This window comes from Notechis scutatus, chromosome 1 (assembly GCF_049901735.1).
Source record: "Notechis scutatus isolate UNSWTSFEM ecotype Mainland chromosome 1, rNotScu1.2, whole genome shotgun sequence".
Lineage (NCBI taxonomy): Eukaryota > Metazoa > Chordata > Lepidosauria > Squamata > Elapidae > Notechis > Notechis scutatus.
This window is the reverse complement of record NC_142009.1, coordinates 4,223,157-4,242,590: the sequence shown is the minus strand read 5'-3', so window position 1 is coordinate 4,242,590 and position 19,434 is coordinate 4,223,157. Positions and strand designations below refer to the sequence as shown.

The window sequence follows — 19,434 nt, the reverse complement described above, 5'->3', positions numbered from 1 at the left end:
AAGGGACCTTGTAGGTCATCTAGTCCAACCCCCTACAGGTTAAACAGATAACAGATAATCAGAGTTGGAAGGGACCTTGTAGGTCATCTAGTCCAACCCCCTATAGGTTAAACAGATAACAGATAATCAGAGTTGGAAGGGACCTTGTAGGTCATCTAGTCCAACCTCCTATAGGTTAAACAGATAATTAGAGTTGGAAGGGACCTTGTAGGTCATCTAGTCCAACCCCCTACAGGTTAAACAGATAATTAGAGTTGGAAGGGACCTTGTAAGTCATCTAGTCCAACCCCCTACAGGTTAAACAGATAATTAGAGTTGGAAGGGACCTTGTAGGTCATCTAGTCCAACCCCCTATAGGTTAAACAAATAACAGATAATCAGAGTTGGAAGGGACCTTGTAGGTCATTTAATTCAACCCCCTACAGGTTAAACAGATAATTAGAGTTGGAAGGGACCTTGTAGGTCATCTAGTCTACCCCCTGCCCAAGTGGGAGACCCTACACTTGCATCTCTGGGTGGAAAAAGCATAAGGAATTTTAAAAATCCAATTTTTATGGGCTCCCCAAAATCATATGCCTTCCCCAGCCAGGTGCTTGCCAATTCCTGGCAGTCCTCGATTTATAAACATTCCTTTAGTAACCCCGTTTGAACTTACAGCAGCACCGAAAAAGCGACTTACAACCAGTCCTCGCACTTATGACCATCGTAACACCCTCATAGTCCCATGATTAAAATTTGGGTGCTTTGGCCACCGGCCTGTTATTTATGATGGTTTCAACATCCCAGGGTCTCGTGGCCGCCATTTGCAACTGCCCCCCAGCGGATAAGCAAAGTCAGATTCGCTAAACAACCTCGTGATTCGCTTAACGGCCACGGCCGAGAGGACATCGCTACGATTCCCTTAACAGCCTTGCTTATCCATGGAAACTCCGATCTCAGCGAGGGTCATCCCCCAGTCGAGGACTATCCTGGACTCCAGGGCCCATCATCCCCTGACCAGAATTTGGGAGACCCTTCCCCACATTTGATCGCAAAACGCCCGGATTCAGCTAGATTTCAACTTCGGCTCTGTCAAGAAGCACACGAGAGATGCAGCGATGAAATTGCAGCGAGGAAGGAAAGGAAGAGAGCGCTATTAATTACCATCCATAAGATTAATTACCGCCCTTAAGATGCGACAAGACGCCTCCACTTTTGCAGGTTTTAGCCAGATGAATTCTCCCCCCACCCCAACCCCCCCAGGGTAGCGGGGGGGGAAAGGATGAATATTCAGAAGGAAGGCATGGCAACCGCGGAGAAAATTTCAGAACGATTTCCCACCCGACGAGGAAGAAGATCGCGTAAGGTCAGGCAGGGGAAGCAAAAGCGGAAGGGAGATAAGGGAGCGACCTTATCACGATCGTGAATTTGGAAATATGGAAGCTAACACTGAAGAATTTAGAGACAGTCGCCGACTTCGTTGAAGGGACTGTTAAGAAGTTACGAGGGCACGAAAAAAAAAAGGGACTTGGGGGATAGTTTTTCACCCCGACGATCACACGACTCTGTGACACCCGTAAGGTTGCGAGCCGACTTTTTTCAAGAAGAGATTGGACAGGCAGTTGTCTGAAATGGTATAGAGTCTCCTCTTGAGTAAGGGGTTTGGACTAGATGACCTCCAAGGTCCCTTCCAACTCTTTTATTCTGCTTTCCTTCCTTCCTTCCTTCCTTCCTTCCTTCCTTCCTGTTCAACAGGGGTTTTTCTGTCTGAGCAGGGGGTTGGACTGGAAGACCTCTAAGATCCCTTCCAACTCAGTTATTCTTCCTTCCTTCCTTCCTTCCTTCCTTCCTTCCTTCCTTCCTTCCTTCCTTCCTTCCTTCCTTCCTTCCTTCCTTCCTTCCTTCCTTCCTTCCTTCCTTCTCCCTCCCTTCCCTTCCTTCCTTCCTTCCTTTCCTTTCCTTTCCTTTCCTTCCTTTCCTTCCATCCTTTCCATCCTTCCTTCCTCCTTTCCTTTCCTTTCCTTTCCTTTCCTTTCCTTTCCCTTTCCTTTCCTTTCCTTCCCTTCCCTTCCCTTCCTTCTCCATCACTGGAGATTTTTAAGAAGAGACTGGGCAGCCACTTGTCTGAAATGGTATATAGCCTCTCCTGCTTAAGCAGGGGGCTGGACTAGAAGACCTCCAAGGTCCCTCCCAGCTCACTCATTCTGTTCTCTCCGGGGCAAAAAGCTAGAAACGTAATAAAACCGCGTTCTCCTTTTCCGAATGGCGCGTGCAAATCTCGAAATACGGGGTACGAGCAGCATTACGAACACGCCAAGGCTCTCTCCCGCACAAACACGCAACTCCCCCCACCCCTCGGCTCCGTCCCATTCAAAGGGAAAAGGGCCAGCAAAGAAGATTCCCCCCACCCATCCAAAAAAAAAACCCCCAAAACCCTCAGCAAAATTGGGGGAAGATGGAAAGAGAGATCGAACGGTGGGATCGGTTCGCAAGAGACGAGGAGCAGAGCCCCTGAAATTGCTTACACACACACACACACACACAAAAGTGCAAACGATTGTGTCATTTCTCTACACAATCCCTGGGCGGTGAAGCCCGACTGAACGGCAGCCAAGATGGATAGATGGATGGATGGATGGATGGATGGATGGATGGATAGAGAGATAGATAGATAGATAGATAGATAGATAGATAGATAGATAGATAGATAGATAGATAGATAGATAGATAGATAGATAGATAGATAGATAGATATAGAAAGAAAGAAAGAAATGGATGGAGATAGGCGGATGGATGGACAGACAGACAGATAGATAGATGATAGATATAGAGAAATATATATATGTATATGTATATATATAATATTTATTTTCTTAAGTTTTCACGGGTATTTATATGTATGGTATTCAGCTTTTTTCGGGTATTTTCCCACGTCATCGTAGTTGTGCTTTTAAAGTTGTAGCGACATTTCAGCAGAACCTCATCTGCCACCATCAGGCTTCTGTATTGGGTTCGAACCCAAAATGTAGTGTATTTATTTACGCCACCTCAGCTGTCCCGGCAGCTGCCCATCAATGCCAGATTATTATGCAAGAGGAATAATTCTCTTCTTAAGACCCCCAGCTATCCAACCTTTAGTAGCTGCAATGATTTTGACGATTATAGAAGGGGGTCCCCCTTAATCACAACCTTGCCCCCCCCCCCGAGTTTACTCCTCCCCTCCGGCTGCAAAATCCCCCTCCGCTCACCCCCCCCCAGACCCCCTTAGTCTAAAACAAAACAAAACAAAGACCTCCTTCCTGCTTGAACAGCAGAGCAAAAACTGCAGCAGGGAAGAAGTTTGGATGCCGGGGAGGCAGCAGTGGATTCCCTCGGGATCCGCTGGGAGAAACTGTAATCTGCTTGGCGGAGGAGCACGGACGCCGAAGCAAGTTAAACAAAGCAAAGGTTTGCAGTTGGGAAGCTTGTTCACCGCAAACACTGTCTGTGTGTGTCTGTGTGTGCAAGAGACAGAGCCACTGGCTACGCAACCCCAACTTTGGTGCAAGGTCTAGCCAGACTTAACCCCAACCCCCCCATCTCTCTCTCCCCTCTCTTTCTCTCCCTCTCTCCCCATCTCTCTCTCCCCTCTCTCTCCTTCTCCTCTTTTTCTCTCCCCTCCCTCCCTCCATCTCTCTCTGCTCTCTCTCCTTCTCTCTCTCTCTCTCCCTCCCTCTCCCATCTCTCTCCCTCTCTCTCCTTCTCTCTTTCCCCCTCTCCTCTTTTTCTCTCTCTCCCTCCCTCCATCTCTCTCTGCTCTCTCTCCTTCTCTCTCTCTCTCTCCCTCTCTCTCCTTCTCTCTTTCCCCCTCTCCTCTTTTCTCTCCCTCCCTCCCTCCATCTCTCTCTGCTCTCTCTCCTTCTCTCTCTCTCTCTCCCTCCCTCTCCCATCTCTCTCCCTCTCTCTCCTTCTCTCTTTCCCCCCTCTCCTCTTTTTCTCTCTCTCCCTCCCTCCATCTCTCTCTGCTCTCTCTCCTTCTCTCTCTCTCTCTCCCTCTCTCTCCTTCTCTCTTTCCCCCTCTCCTCTTTTTCTCTCTCTCCCTCCCTCCATCTCTCTCTCCTCTCTCTCCTTCTCTCTCTCTCTCCCTCCCTCTCCCATCTCTCTCTCCCCCTCTCCTTTCTCTCTCTCTCTCCATCTCTCTCTCCCCTCTCTCTTTCTCTCTCTCTCTCCCCCTCCCTCTCCACTCTCTCTCCTTTTCTCTCTTCCCTCCCTCCATCTCTCTCCTTCTCTCTCTCTCCCTCTCTTTCTCTCCCTCCCTCCCCATCTCTCTCTCTCCCTCTCTCTCCTTCTCTCTTTCCCCCCTCTCCTCTTTTTCTCTCTCTCTCCCTCCCTCCATCTCTCTCTCTCCTCTCTCTCCTTCTCTCTCTCTCCCTCTCTCCCATCTCTCTCTCCCCTCTCTCCCTCTCTCTCCCCCTCTCCTTTTCTCTCTCTCTCCATCTCTCTCTCCCCTCTCTCTTTCTCTCTCTCCCCCTCCCTCTCCACTCTCTCTCCTTTTCTCTCTTTCCCTCCCTCCATCTCTCTCCTTCTCTCTCTCTCCCTCTCTCTCTCTCCTCTCTCTCCCTCTCTTTCTCTCCCTCCCTCCCCATCTCTCTCTCTCCCTCTCTCTCCTTCTCTCTCTCTCTCTCCCTCCCTCTCCCATCTCTCTCTCCCCCTCTCTCCCTTCTCTCTCCCCTTCTCCTCTTTTTCTCTCTCTCCCTCCCTCCATCTCTCTCTGCTCTCTCTCCCTTCTCTCTCTCTCTCTCCCTCCCTCTCCCATCTCCCTCTCCTCTCTCCCTCTCTCTCCCCCTCTCCTTTTTCTCTCTCTCTCCATCTCTCTCTCCCCTCTCTCTTTCTCTCTCTCTCCCCTCCCTCTCCACTCTCTCTCCTTTTCTCTCTTCCCTCCCTCCATCTCTCTCCTTCTCTCTCTCCCTCTCTCTCTCCTCTCTCTCCCTCTCTTTCTCTCCCTCCCTCCCCATCTCTCTCTCTCCCTCTCTCTCCTTCTCTCTCTCCCCTCTCCTCTTTTTCTCTCCCTCCCTCCCTCCATCTCTCTCTCCTCTCTCTCCTTCTCTCTCTCTCTCTCCTCCCTCTCCCATCTCTCTCTCCCTCTCTCTCTCCTTCTCTCTCCCCTTCTCCTCTTTTTCTCTCTCTCCCTTCCTCCATCTCTCTCTGCTCTCTCTCCTTCTCTCTCTCTCTCTCCTTCTCTCTTTCCCCCTCCTCTTTTCTCTCTCTCCCCTCCCTCCATCTCTCTCTCTCCTCTCTCTCCTTCTCTCTCTCTCCCTCTCTCCCATCTCTCTCTCCCTCTCTCCCTCTCTCTCCCCTCTCCCTTTTTCTCTCTCTCTCCATCTCTCTCTCCCCTCTCTCTTTCTCTCTCTCTCCCCCTCCCTCTCCACTCTCTCTCCTTTTCTCTCTTCCCTCCCTCCATCTCTCTCCTTCTCTCTCTCCCTCTCTCTCTCCTCTCTCTCCCTCTCTTTCTCTCCCTCCCTCCCCATCTCTCTCTCTCCCTCTCTCTCCTTCTCTCTCTCCCCCTCTCCTCCTTTTTTCTCTCCCTCCCTCCCTCCATCTCTCTCCTCTCTCTCTCTCCTTCTCTCTCTCTCTCCCATCTCTCTCTCCCCCTCTCTCTCCTTCTCTCTCCCCTTCTCCTCTTTTTCTCTCTCTCCCTCCCTCCATCTCTCTCTGCTCTCTCTCCTTCTCTCTCTCTCTCTCCTCTCTCTCCTTCTCTCTTTCCCCCTCTCCTCTTTCTCTCTCTCTCTCCCTCCCTCCATCTCTCTCTCTCCTCTCTCTCCTTCTCTCTCTCTCCCTCTCTCCCATCTCTCTCTCCCCTCTCTCCCTCTCTCTCCCCCTCTCCTTTTTCTCTCTCTCTCCATCTCTCTCCCCCTCTCTCTTTCTCTCTCTCTCCCCCTCCCTCTCCACTCTCTCTCTCCTTTTCTCTCTTCCCTCCCTCCATCTCTCTCCTTCTCTCTCTCTCCCTCTCTCTCTCTCCTCTCTCTCCCTCTCTTTCTCTCCCTCCCTCCCCATCTCTCTCTCTCTCTCTCTCCTTCTCTCTCTCTCTCTCCCTCCCTCTCCCCATCTCTCTCTCCCCTCTCTCTCTCCTTCTCTCTCCCCTTCTCCTCTTTTTTCTCTCTCCCTCCCTCCATCTCTCTCTGCTCTCTCTCCTTCTCTCTCTCTCTCTCTCCCTCCCTCTCCCATCTCCCTCTCCCCTCTCTCCCTCTCTCTCCCCCTCTCCTTTTTCTCTCTCTCTCCATCTCTCTCTCCCCTCTCTCTTTCTCTCTCTCTCTCCCCTCCCTCTCCACTCTCTCTCCTTTTCTCTCTTCCCTCCCTCCATCTCTCTCCTTCTCTCTCTCCCTCTCTCTCTCCTCTCTCTCCCTCTCTTTCTCTCCCTCCCTCCCCATCTCTCTCTCTCCCTCTCTCTCCTTCTCTCTCTCTCCCTCTCCTCTTTTTCTCTCCCTCCCTCCCTCCATCTCTCTCTCCTCTCTCTCCTTCTCTCTCTCTCTCCCTCCCTCTCCCATCTCTCTCTCCCTCTCCCCTCTCTCTCTCTCCCCTCTCCTTTTCTCTCTCTCTCTCCATCTCTCTCTCCCCTCTCTCTTTCTCTCTCTCTCCCCTCTCTCTCCTTTTCTCTCTCTTCCCTTCCTCCATCTCTCTCCCTCCCCTCTCTCCTTCTCTCTCTCCCCTTCCCCCTTCTCCCTCTCTCCCTCCCCCTCGATATACACATATGTTACACATTTTTCCTTTCACACACATAAGTACTTAGTAAACAGTGTATTCTCCGGGTCAGTTTACGTAGCGACAATAATATTATTTACTTACACGCTGCCATGATCTTTCAACTTCTAATTTCCACCTCCGTTATCTAACCATCGATCAAATGCACCCCAAATCTCTCTTCCCCCCGAATTCTTATTCTCGGTACGGCAAGGGCGCATCCGTTCCTAACTCTTCTCTCCCCCCACACACCAGGGAATAAGAAGGCAACCCCCCAGTCCCACTGCACCTTTTCGAAGTAGCTTGCTGCGCACTCTGCCCCACAGCCTGGCGCCCGTGTTGGGGGCTCTCTTGCCCCCCGCGGGGGCTTCCTCCAGGCTATCCAAAGAGCAGCGGTCCACATGTTGGCGGGACAGGTTTGTCGGCTGCACCAAAACCTCCGTCATCTCAGCTTTCTCCTCCCTATATGTTGGAGTACCCCAAAAACCACCGCTTCCAAGAAGTAAACCTCTCAGTTACTAGCAGGAGGAGGAGGAGGAGGAGGAGGAAGCAGGGCCCATCTCAAAGGGGAAGGGGCTATATTAGAAGACCACCAAGTGCAGCACCTCTGGAAGAAGCCTCGGTGCGCACCATCCCTGGACGGGCGAGATGCGCGCTCTGTTTGATGCGGGAACAGCCGGAGAAATCTTTGCCTCAAGGTTCCTCCCTCTGGTCTCCAGCCCTCCCCCCCCAACCCCCCTCTTCCCCACTGGCTTAACCCCTCCAGCACCGACTCGGTTTCCCCAAACAAATAGTCTGGAACGGACTTTCTCCAAGGATTACGAGAGGCGGTTAACTCATCCGTTGCCAAAGCAGGCAGGCTGTCATGCTCCTGTTGGAGACGGACTCCGAGGGAGAGGGGGAACAGCCGACCAGAGGTGGTGGAGGAGGCTGGGGAAGGGCAGAGGCCGGCTGGGCAGTCAGAGGAGGACCCAGGCTCATCCCCTCTCCATCCTAGGGCACGCAGGGAGGAGAGGATCAGGGAAAGACATGGTCTACGGGGGAGGAAAGGGCCCTGATCCCCTTCATGGGCTGCAGCTGTGACAACTGAATAAGAGTTTGGACCTGCGTACTGGCAAACGCTGGAAACAAAGCGTGGGAATATCCAGTGGTTCCTCTCTGAGAAACATGAATGGCGTGGTCTACGGGGGAGGAAAGGGCCCTGATCCCCCTTCATGGGCTGCAGCTGTGACAACTAGATAAGAGGACGGGCATGCATATGGGCCAGTGTTGGAAACAAAGCTTGGAAATATCTCTAGTTTATGGTTCCTCTCTGAGTTTGGCGTCCTTCCCAAGTGTGTGTTATCTGTGGATGTCCTCCAGCCCTTATCTTGCCTGGTTTGTGTTGCTTTTTTCCTTCTTCTTGTAACTGTTTGTGTGGGAGTTTTTTTGTCTTCCCTCAAGGATATTCGAAGCTTGGAAGCCAAGTGAAGGAATAAAAGGGGCTTCACCTGTTTTCTGTGACTGTGTTTGTTTTATATCCCACACCCTGGGTCATCACACAGGCCGTGGTTTGGAGCGAAAGGGGGAAAAAAAAGAAGAGAGCGGAGCCAAGAATCCAGCTGTTTCTTTTCGTTTTCTTTTCCCCATGACGGTCGGTCGGGGCTTGAAAAGCAGCGGAAGGCAAAAGGATGCAGACCTCAGAATCGGGGCTTTACAGGCATTCCTCAACTTACGGCGGTTCGATTAGCGACCGCTCCACGCGACGACGGCACCGGAAAAAAAAGCGGCTCATTATGGCCGGTTTCTACACTTGCAGCCTCCCTGTTGGTTACAGAGCCAAGCTAGAAGCCCGCTAGTCACCACCCCTACTTGTGCATGTTCCAGGTGGTTCTCAGCTTACGGCAGTTCACTTAGTGACCATTCAAAGTTCTAACAGCACTAGGGGAAAAAAAAGGGGACCGGTGACCAATTTTTTGCACTCTTACGACCATTACGCTGAATCAAAATCCAGACGCTTTGGCAACTGACTCCTATTTATGATGGTTGCATTGTCCCGGGGATCACCCGAGATCCCCTTTTATGACCTTCAGACCGGCGAAGTCGGTGGGGGAAGCCAGATTCACTTAACAACCGGGTCGCTAACTAAGCAACAGCAGATTCACTTAACGACTGAGGCAGGAAAGATCGTAAAAGGGGGCAAAATTCACTTAGCCACGAAAATTATGGGCTCAATTAAGAAATGTTTCACTTAGCCACGAAAATTATGGGCTCAATTGTTGTCGTAAGTCAAGGACAAGGGATAGAAGGCCACCAAGAAGCCCTAGAAAGGGCAGAGCAGTCTGGGCAAAGCAGGGAAATCAAAGGTTTCTGTTCTTCGTTTCTCTTGCCAGCTGTTCATAGCAAATTATTCACAGAACACAACAGAATAAGAGAGTTGGAAGGGACCCTGGAGGTCTTCTAGTCCAACCCCCTGCTCAAGCAGGAAACCCTATACAATTTCAGACAAATGGCTGTCCAGTCTCTTCTTGAAAACCTCCAGGGATGGAGCACCCACAACTTTGTCATTCCCTGGGGGTGTCACACACTTACCAGAATCCTAGACTTGAAAGTGACACCAGAGGTCATCTAGACCTACCCAACCGCCCCTTCCTTGGGACAACGACCACTGAAGTATTTTTGAGAGGCGGATATTCAGCTTCTTGTTGAAGACTTCTAGTCAAGGAGAACCTCCTAGAAGAGGGCTCCAAACGCTCTTCAGGTCGTCCCCACTTAGTGACTGCCTCATTTAGCCACCAGTCACAGTGATGACAGTGATGAAAAAGACACTTTGCGACCAAACCTTGCCTTTATAGATAAATCTTTGACTTATAAACATTCATTTACGCAACCGTTTGAAGTTACAAAGGCCCTGAAAACCAGTCCTCACGCTTATGACCGTCGCAAGATCGCCATGGTCACGTGATCAAAATTCAGGAAGTTGGTGTTCAGTGGTCTGGAGTCACATGATGGGCCTGAAACGGTGGCCTTAGAGGTGGAGCTCTTGCCTCACAATCAGAGGGCCGTGAGTTCAATCCTAAATAGAGCTATAATATTTGGAATAGAATATTATATCGACAGGAGGTTGGACTAGATGACCTCCAGGATCCCTTCCCACTCTGTTATTCTATGGTGACCATTTTCAACCTGCCAAACCAGCATTCGACAAGCGAAGTCAATGCGGGGTGGGGGAGGCCAGATTCACTTAATGACTGCACGATTCACTTAACAACAGTGGCCAGTCTGCTATTACATTGGGGCATAGTTCATTTAGCAACAGAAATTCTGCTCGCAATTTTGGTCATAAGCTGAGACTACCTGTACAATCTTTGCGGGTCTCCGAAGCAAAGGAAAGCTGGTATCATATTGTAAGCCTGGTCTTGCGTTCACTTAGCAACCGCTTCACTTAACAACTGAGCTGCCGGTCGCCATGATGGCTGCTAAACGAGGACAACCTGCAGGACAAAGACTTCCACTCTCAGAAAACGACTTTCTTCATCCTTTGAGCACGGATGAATAACACAATGGATTGCAAATTGGTGCACTCTGTACATGGCAAGAGACACTCTTTCCCCATCCGTGTGGAGTAGTAACCGACAGCAATTCATCTATGGAATACATTTAGTCCCCAACTTATGACCATAACTGAGCCCAAAATTCCTCTTGTTAAAGTGGGACATTTGTTCCACATTTTACGACCTTCCTTTGCCACCGTTGTTAAGTGAATCACTGCAGTTGTTACACGGTTGTTAAGCGAAGCTGGCTTCCCCCTTGACTTTGCTTGTCAGAAGGTCGCAAAAGGGGATCAACATGACCCCGGGACACAGCAACGGTCATAAGTATGAGTCAGTTGCCAAGCGCCTGAATTTTGATGTTTTTTTCAGTGTCGTCGTAACTCTAGTCACTAAGTGAACTGTTGTAAGTCGAGGACTACCTGTATATGCCAGCCAGCGAGAAGGGAGGCCGGCATCCCCAATAAAGCGAAGGAGAGATTGAAAAAATAAGAATGAAAGAAAACAAGAGAATTCCTTTCCTTTTTATTTTGAAAAAAAAAACCCAAAACACAATAAAACAACTTTTGAAGCCAGAATCCAAATTCTTTTTGCCTTCTGGCTGGGTTCTTTGTCCTCCTTCCCCAAGCCAGCCCTGATGGGATCTACTACATCTCCCATCATCCCCAGACAACTGGCAGGAGCTAAGGGGAGCCGGAAGGAAATGAGAGAGAGAGAGAGAGAGAGAGAGAATGAATGAGAGAGAGCAGGAATGAGAGAGGGAATGAGAGAGAGAGAGAATGAGAGAATGGGAGAGAGAGAGGGAGAGAGAAAGAGAGGGAGAGAGAGAGGGAGGGAGAAACAGACAGGGGGGAGAGAATGAGAGAGAGAGATGAGAGAACGAAAGAGAAAGAGGGAGAGAGAGAATGAGAGAGAGAGGGGAGAGAGAGAGAGGGAGAAAAAGATAGGGAGAGAATGAGAGAGAGAATGAGAGAGAAGGAGCAAACGAGAGAGAATGAGAGAGAGAGAGGGAGGGAGAGAATGAGAGAATGAATGAGAGAATGAATGAGAGAGAGAGAATGAGAGAGGGAGAGAGAATGAAAGGGGGAGAGAATGAGAGAGAGAGAGGGAGAGGGAGAGAGAGGGGGGAGAAACAGACAGGGAGAGAATGAGAGAGAGAATGAAAGAGAGAGGGGAAGAGAGAATGAGAGGAGGGGGAAAAGAATGAGAGAGAGAGAGAGAGAGAGAGGAGGGAGAAAAAGACAGGGAGAGAATGAGAGAGCGAATGACAGAGAGAGAGAACGAAAGAAAGAGGGAGAGAGAGAATGAGAGAATGAATGAGAAAGAGAGAGAATGAGAGAGAGAATGAGAGAGACAAGAGAACGAGAGAACGAAAGAGGGAGGGAGAGAATGATGAGAAAGAATGAAAGAGAGAGAATGGGAGAGGGAGAGAGAATGAGAGGGGAGAGAATGAGAGAGAGAGAGGAAGAGGGAGAGAGGGAGAAACAGACAGGGAGAGAATGAGAGAAAGAGAGAGAATGAGAGAGAGAGGAGAAAGAGAGACAGACGAGAGAGAGAGAGAATGAAAGAGAAGAATGAATGAGAAAGAGAGAGAACGAGAGAGAGAATGAGAGAGAGAATGAATGAAAGAGAAAGAGAGAGAACGAGAGAGAATGAATGAGAGAGAAGAGAATGAAAGAGAAAGAAAAGAGAAAGAAAGAATGGAGAGAATGAATGAAGGGGGGAGACGGATGGGTGGCAGGTTATCCCATCCCCTCTGGGGGGGGGAGGGTCCCATCCGCCCTCTTGCCTGCCCCCTTCCAGATCCCAAGGGCCGGAAATTTAGGGGAGGGGTCTTTAGGGAAGCCTGTGCAACTGCCCAACCAGAATTCCACGGGGCTGGGGGGCTGGGAAGGGATGCAAAGATCAGGCAAGCAAGCCAAGCCGAGCGAGAGGTCAGCGTTTATATCCCAATATTATTTCAAAGAGAAAAATATCTACAGACTCCCAACTCCGTGGCTCACGGCTGTGGGACATTGCACAGAGTTAGCTATGCATTCAAGTGCCCGGCTCTATAGGGAGTCCTCGCCTTACGACCACAACCAAGCTCATATTTTTCTGTCGCTAAGCGAGAAGGTTGCTAAGTGAATTGTGTGCTGTATTACAACCTTTCTTGCCACTGTCGTTTAGGGAATCTGTCTTCCTCAGAAGAAAGTGAACTTACGACAGTTTTTCACACTTACGATCATTGCAACCGCCCCGTGGTTCACGTGATCGATGTTCAGATGCGAGGCAATTGATTCATACTTACGACCGTTGCCGTGTCCCCGGGTCACATGGTCCCCTTTTACGACCCTCTGACCAGCAAAATCAATGGGGAAGCTGGACTCACTTAACGACTGTGTGACTAACTTAACAACAGCAATGATTCACTGATCAACTGCGGCAAGAAAGCTGGCATGATGGGGCAAAAACTCACTTAACAACTGTCTCACTTAGCAACGGAACTTTGGGACTCCACTGGGGGTGGCTGGCTGAGGAATTCTGGGAGTTGAAGTCCACCGGCCGTATCTTGAGATTTTCAAGAAGAGATTGGACTCCCATCTGTCAGAAATGGTGTAGGGTCTCCTGCTTGGGTGGCGGGTTGGACTAGATGACCTACAAGGTCCCTTCCAACTCTGATTATCTGATCTGATCTGATCTTTGCTCTAAAGTCAATACAGGTAGCCCTTCACTTACAACACTTTGTTTAGTGACCGTTCGAAGTTACAATGGCACTGAAAAAAAGCTACTTACGACCGTTTTTCACACTTACGACCGATGCAGCATCTCCATTGTCACACGTGATCAAAATTCAGATGGTTGTAGTGTTGTGGTCCCTGTGCAGTGTAGTGGTCCCTTTTGCGACCTTCCTGACAAGCATAATCAAACGGGGAAGCCAGATTCACTTAACGACCGTGTCACTTTTAATAATGGCAGTGATTCCCTTAACAACGTGGGCCAGAAAGGTGATAAAATGGGACAAGAAATGTCTCACTTAGCAACAGAAATTTCGGGCTCAATTGTGGTCGTAAGTCGAGGATTAATTGTATTAACGACCATGATTCACATTTAACGACCATTGCCGCATTCCCCATTGTCACATGAGCAAAATCATCAATGGGCTCCATTTGGGCTGGCTGGCTGAGGAATTCAGTTACAATGGCAATGAAAAATAGTGGCTTGGGACCATTTTTCACACTTACGACCGTTGTAGTATGTAATGTATAAAATGGTGGCTGGCTGAGGAATTCTGGGAGTTGAAGTCCACTGGTCGTATCTTCGCTTTAAAGTCAATACAGGTAGTCCTTCACTTACAACACTCTGTCTAGTGACCACTTGAAGTTATAACGGCACTGAAAAAAAGTGGCTTGGGACCGTTTTTCACACTTAATGACCGTTGTAGCAATGTAGCGTTGTAAAATGGTGGCTTGCTGAGGAATTCTGGGAGCTGAAGTCCACCGGTCGTATCTTCGCTTTAAAGTCAATACAGGTAGTCCTTCTTTTACAACACTCTGTCTAGTGACCGCTTGACGTTATAACGGCACTGAAAAAAAGTGGCTTGGGACCGTTTTTCACACTTAATGACCGTTGTAGCAATGTAGCGTTGTAAAATGGTGGCTGGCTGAGGAATTCTGGGAGTTGAAGTCCACCAGCCGTCAAGGAATCTTAATTGCCCATCCTTCCTCTAAAGTCAATACAAGCAGAACAAAGAGATGCATCTCAAACATCTGTCTGGTTTTCTCCGTCAACTGATGGCAGATGTTGTCCAGATCCGGGGGAGAGAGAAAGTTCTGGATTATCTCCAGATTATTCGGGGGGGTGTCCCAAAGGACCCTGAGTTCTTCAGCAAATAAAACAGAGTTTTGCACTAGCGCCTCGCACCAAAAGCCTGCTCACTTCTCCGGCCATTCGGACGCTGGTTTCGTTGTTCCACATTGCAACAAACCCCGACAGGAACCCACAATTCCCAGGAGTCCTGCCCGCCCCCAAAATTCACATGCCTGGAATATCCATGTTCTTCCCTCCCGCCAGCGTGACTCATGCGTGGGGGATCAAAGCCGTGTTTCCCAGTAAACAGAGCTACCAACTTTCTAATACTGTACTCGCTCTTCGTCTCCAGACTCGCTTGGAGTTACTCATTCGGAGTAGGGAGGAAGTAGTTCGGTTCCTACCGGGAGGAAAATTGTCCTCCTGTTGCATTTTTCTGGATTGGCAATTTGAATTTGCGGCTGAATTTCCTGAAATTTGCAATGGAATATTTTGAATTTGCCGTTTTGAGTTTTCTGAATTTGGGAGTCATTCTCACTGAGTTTGCAGTTGAATTTCCTGAATTTGCCATTGAGTTTTCAGAATCTACAGCTGAATTTTCTGAATTTGCAGTTTGAATTTTCTGAATTTGCTGTTTGAATTTTCTGTACTTGCAAGATGGGGTTTAACCAGAAGAATCTGGAACTGAACACACTCAAAACTGTAGAAATGGTGGTAGACTTTAGAAGAAACCCTCCCATACGACCACCTCTTGCAATACTAGACAACACAGTATCAACAGTAGAGACCTTCAAATTTCTAAGTTCTACTATATCACAAAACTTAAATTGGACTCCTAACATCAAAAACATCATCCAAAAAGCACAACAAAGAAGGTTCTTCCTGCGCCAACTCAGAAAGCTCAAACTACCCAAAAGGAGCTGCTGATCCAGTTCTACAGAGGAATGATGGAATCTGTCATCTGCACCTCTATAACTGTCTGGTTGGGTTCTGCATCCCAACAGGACACAGACTCCAGAGAGGATAATTAGGACTGCAGAAAAAACAGTTACTACCCACCCGCCTTCCATGGAGGACCTGTATATCCTGCACGAGCCAAAAAGAGGGCTGGGAAAATATCTACAGACCCCTCACATCCCAGACATAAACTGTTTCAACTCCCACCCTCAAAACGACGCTATAGAGCCCTGCACACCAGAACAACTAGACACAAGGACAGTTTTTCCCCAAACACCATCACTCTGCTAAACAAATAATTCCCTCAACACTGTCCAACTATTTACAAAGTGTACACTACTATTACTATTAATCTTCTCATCACTCCTTATCACCCATCCCCTCCCACTTGTGATTGTTGGACTGTAACTTTGTCACTTGTATCCTTACGATTTTAGACTGTTTCCTAGTATGATTTGATTGTTGATTGTACCCTGTGACTATCATTAAGTGTTGTACGTTAGGATTCTTGATTCTTAACAAATGTATCTTTTCTTTATGTATACTGAGAGTACGTACACCAAGACAAATTCCTTGTGTGTCCAATCACACTTGGCCAATAAAAGTATTCTATTCTATTCTATTCTATTCTATTCTATTCTATTCTATTCTATTCTATTCTATTCTATTCTATTCTATTCTATTCTAAAAGGAGTCTGTGGAAGGAGATTTCTGCACCAAAACGCAGGCATTTGATAAAGTAATGAACAAGTCTGTTTTATTATCACACCCACCCCAGGCTATAATAGAAATAATTCAGAACTGTATTATGCAAATCTGTTTCCAACAGGCTGCAGGGATGACAATTCTTGGAGAAAAGCATCAAGATGCAACAACACACAACCCTCCTGACATGCGACACGCCCTTTTTCCACACAGGGCTGTTAGATTTTACATCAACAATTTGGCAAACGCTGCACAAAACAATGGCACAAAGCTGACATCCAGTCTCAAAACAAGACAAGCAAAACTCCAAATTTCAATAATCTGGAATATTTCTATTTTTGGAAAATTTTGCAAAAAACGAGACCTTAACAGCTCCATCACTGAGCCAGAGATGGCTGAACTCACACACACACACGAAAAGATTTCAGGCCCTCTAAGAAAGTCTCAACCAGCATAGCAAGTTTTTACAGGGCGTCCTCGTTCAGTGACTGCCTCGTTTAGCGACTGCTCGCAGTTACAGCGGGGATGAAAAAGTAATTTTGCAAGCAATCATTGAATGTGTGACCTTCGCAGCTCCATACAGGAAAGAAAAATGGAAGTCAGATGGTAAGCACAGTTGGAGTTTCACTTAGTGACTGCTTTGCTTAATGATGGCGTTGCCAGTGCTAATTCGGGTCGCTAAACGCGGACCACATCAAAGACATTACAATAATTAATAGATAAAAGCATTCAAAGTGGCCATGTTTGAAAGCCAATCTAAATCACGAGCGGATCACCGTTGACGGATTGGGTGCCTGATATTTCTTAGACTCCATTTCAGGCAGTCCTCAGATTACGACCGCCATCGAGCCCAAAGTTTCTGCGGCTGAGCGAGACGGTTGTTAAGTGAGTTTGGCCCCATTTTGCGACCTTTCTGGCCACAGTTGTTAAGTGAATCACTGCAGTTGTTAAGTAATAGCATGGTCACTAAGTGAATCGGGCTTCCCTGTGGAATTTGCTCAACAGAAGGTTTCCAAAGGGGATTACATGCCCGCCCCCCCAGAACGCTGTGACCATCGTAAAAATGAGTCAGTTGACAAGCTTTTGAATTTTGATCATATGACATGGGATACTACAATGGTCGTAAGTGTGAAAAAAGATCATAAGTCACATTTTCCAGTGCCGTTGTAACTATGAACAGTCAGTAGAAGTTGTAAGGCAAGGACTACTACATACATATGTAACTTTATATATATGTGTGTGTGTGTGTGTGTGTGTGTGTGTGTGTGTGTATGTATATGTATATGTATGTATATGCATGCATGCATTTCATTATTGTCATTATTGTGACAATTAAATACAGTATAAATAAACACAAACATAAATTAACTAAACAGAAACAGAGTATTTGAAACCTCATTTTATCTTCTGACCTGCCTATGATTCACCCAGGTATCATCTCCTCTCCTCTCCCCTCCCAGGATCTTCCTTGGCCAATCGGAGCAAATCTCTGGCAGTTGTCTTAGCAACCGTTGCTACAGCAACCCGGGATAAATACAGCCTTTTCCAGAGAGGCCGTATTTAACCCACCTGCCCTGCCTTGTGAACGGAGCTTTGGAAGTCACAAAAGGAGGAATAACAAAAGTAAGGCAGTTTGGAAGGGACCTTGGAGGTCATCTAGTCCAACCCCCTGCTCAAGCAGGAGACCCTATGCCATTTCGGACAAGTGGTTGTCCAGTCCCTCATTAAAACTCTCCCACTGAATAATTGTTCTAGTTGTCTGGAAAATTCGGCATGTTGGATCTCAGCACAGAATTCACCGGGTCTCAATTTCCTTCTTCCCCCCACACAACCAGTTCCGACAATTGCACACTCCAGCGTGTGTGCAACTACTTTCAGACATAATTCCCGGCACTGAAAAAAAGTGACTTTATGAGTGTTTTTCACACTTACGACCGCTGCGGTATCCCCATGTTTACGCCATCAAAATTTAGACGCTTGGCATCTGACTCAGACTTACGACGGTTGCAGCATCCCGGGGTCATGCCTGAGCAAGCAAAGTCAACGAGGAAGCCGGATTCACTGAACGACCGTGGGACTAACGTTAACAACCGCGGCGATCAGCTTAACGACCGTGGCGAGAATGGTCGCAAAACAAGCCAACATTCACTGAACCGCTCTCTCTCTCTCTTGCTTAGCAAATGGAAATTTCAGCCTGGATTGTGGTCGTAAGATGAGGACAACCTGTACTCAGATACAAACTCAAGCACCGGCTTTGGACAATGTCTCGAATTCCTAGCAGCGCCGTCTGATATTTTCGGCATAACAAGGCTCGGCGCGAAAGAGCGAGGACAAAATGACAATGTTGCACCATTTGCAGAGAACAAAGAACACACCTGAGCATTTTTAAGGTCTGGCTCCGAATCCCATTGGTAGACGAGTGGAACAATGATGACAAATATCAAGAACAAATTTCTCCACATATTTCTATCACACTTGCAAAAAGTACATTTCCTTAAACCCACACCGAAGGATGTGTTCTTGGTAGCGTAAAGGACAGGGGTGTTCCAATTGTGTTCCCCAAACACCTTACAGGTGTCCCTAAGAAATTGCAAGTAATTTATTTATTCATTTAGGAGACTTATATGGCCGCCTATATAAAAACAATAAAACTAATAAAAGAATCATGTATAATAAAATAATAAAATAAAACAACCTCCCACCCGCCCCCCTCCGGTGACAACACGTCATACGAGCCATTGAATGGTCCTCAACTTAAGGCCACAATGGAGTCCGGAATTTCTGTTGCTAATCGAGACGGTTGTTAAGTGAATTTTGTCCGATTTTACCTTTCTAGTCGCACTTCTTAAGGGAATCACTGCAGTGGGTAAGTGAGTCACACGGTTGTTAAGTGAATCTGGCCTCCTCATTGAGTTTGCTTGTCAATAGGTCGCAAGAGGGGATCACGTGACCCCGGGGCACTAAACTGTCAGGATTCCGGCAGTCGCCCCTAATTAAATTATGAGCCTCGACGCCAAGCTTCAAAAACTTCCAAGGATTTATTAGGAGCGAGCATGTCGGCATGAGCTGCATAAAGCCGATTCTGAGACCCTTGACCCTGGTTTCCCCCAACCCCTCTGGGTGTATCATAATTCATATTCTCCAACTGAAACACGTTCATAGCTGAGTGTCAACAATCACGTTCTCCAATTGGGAATTTTCCGGGCAGAAATTCCGGTAGCTTAGTTACAATCTTTGCAAGATAAGAATGGAATGCACTTTTGGTTTTAAGCTGCCAGCATTGCTCCTTCAAATTTATTTCGCACTTCATGGCAACTCTAAAACAGGCCTAGAAATGTTTTATGAATTGACAAATTCAGATTTTAAATACTGATTTTAAATACCTATTCCAACTATTTACAAAGTACCTTATGATTCTTGACTCTTGACTTCTTGTATCTTTTATGTACACTGAGAGCATTTGCACCAAAGACAAATTCCCTGTGTGTCCAATCACACTTGGCTAATAAAGAATTTTCTATTCTATTCTAATTTCTATTCTATTCTATTTTCAAATTCTATTCTATTTTCAAATGTTTTATGGGTTGACAACAACTGTCACGAGCACATGCCAGTTGCCAAGTGTCGCCAATGTTGATCACGTGACCAAGGGAAGCTGCAATGGCCGTAAAGTGTGAAAAATGGTCACAAGTCACTTTTTTCGGGGCTGTTATAACTTCCAATTGGTCGCAGTTGTGTTATTAACTGAACAACTGCA

At 47.6% G+C, this 19,434-nt stretch overlaps 1 protein-coding gene across 1 annotated transcript in view; it reads right to left on the bottom strand.

Annotated features, from left to right (window-relative positions):
- LOC148132661 (active breakpoint cluster region-related protein-like) overlaps positions 1 to 7,157 on the bottom strand; it is a 57,371-nt gene extending 50,214 nt beyond the window's left edge. The window contains exon 1 of the mRNA XM_087969364.1: positions 6,984 to 7,157. Coding sequence (XP_087825490.1) covers positions 6,984 to 7,142 — 159 coding nt within the window. The 5' untranslated portion in view covers positions 7,143 to 7,157. The remainder of the gene's footprint in view (positions 1 to 6,983) is intronic.
- Between the last annotated feature and the right edge of the window lie 12,277 nt (positions 7,158 to 19,434).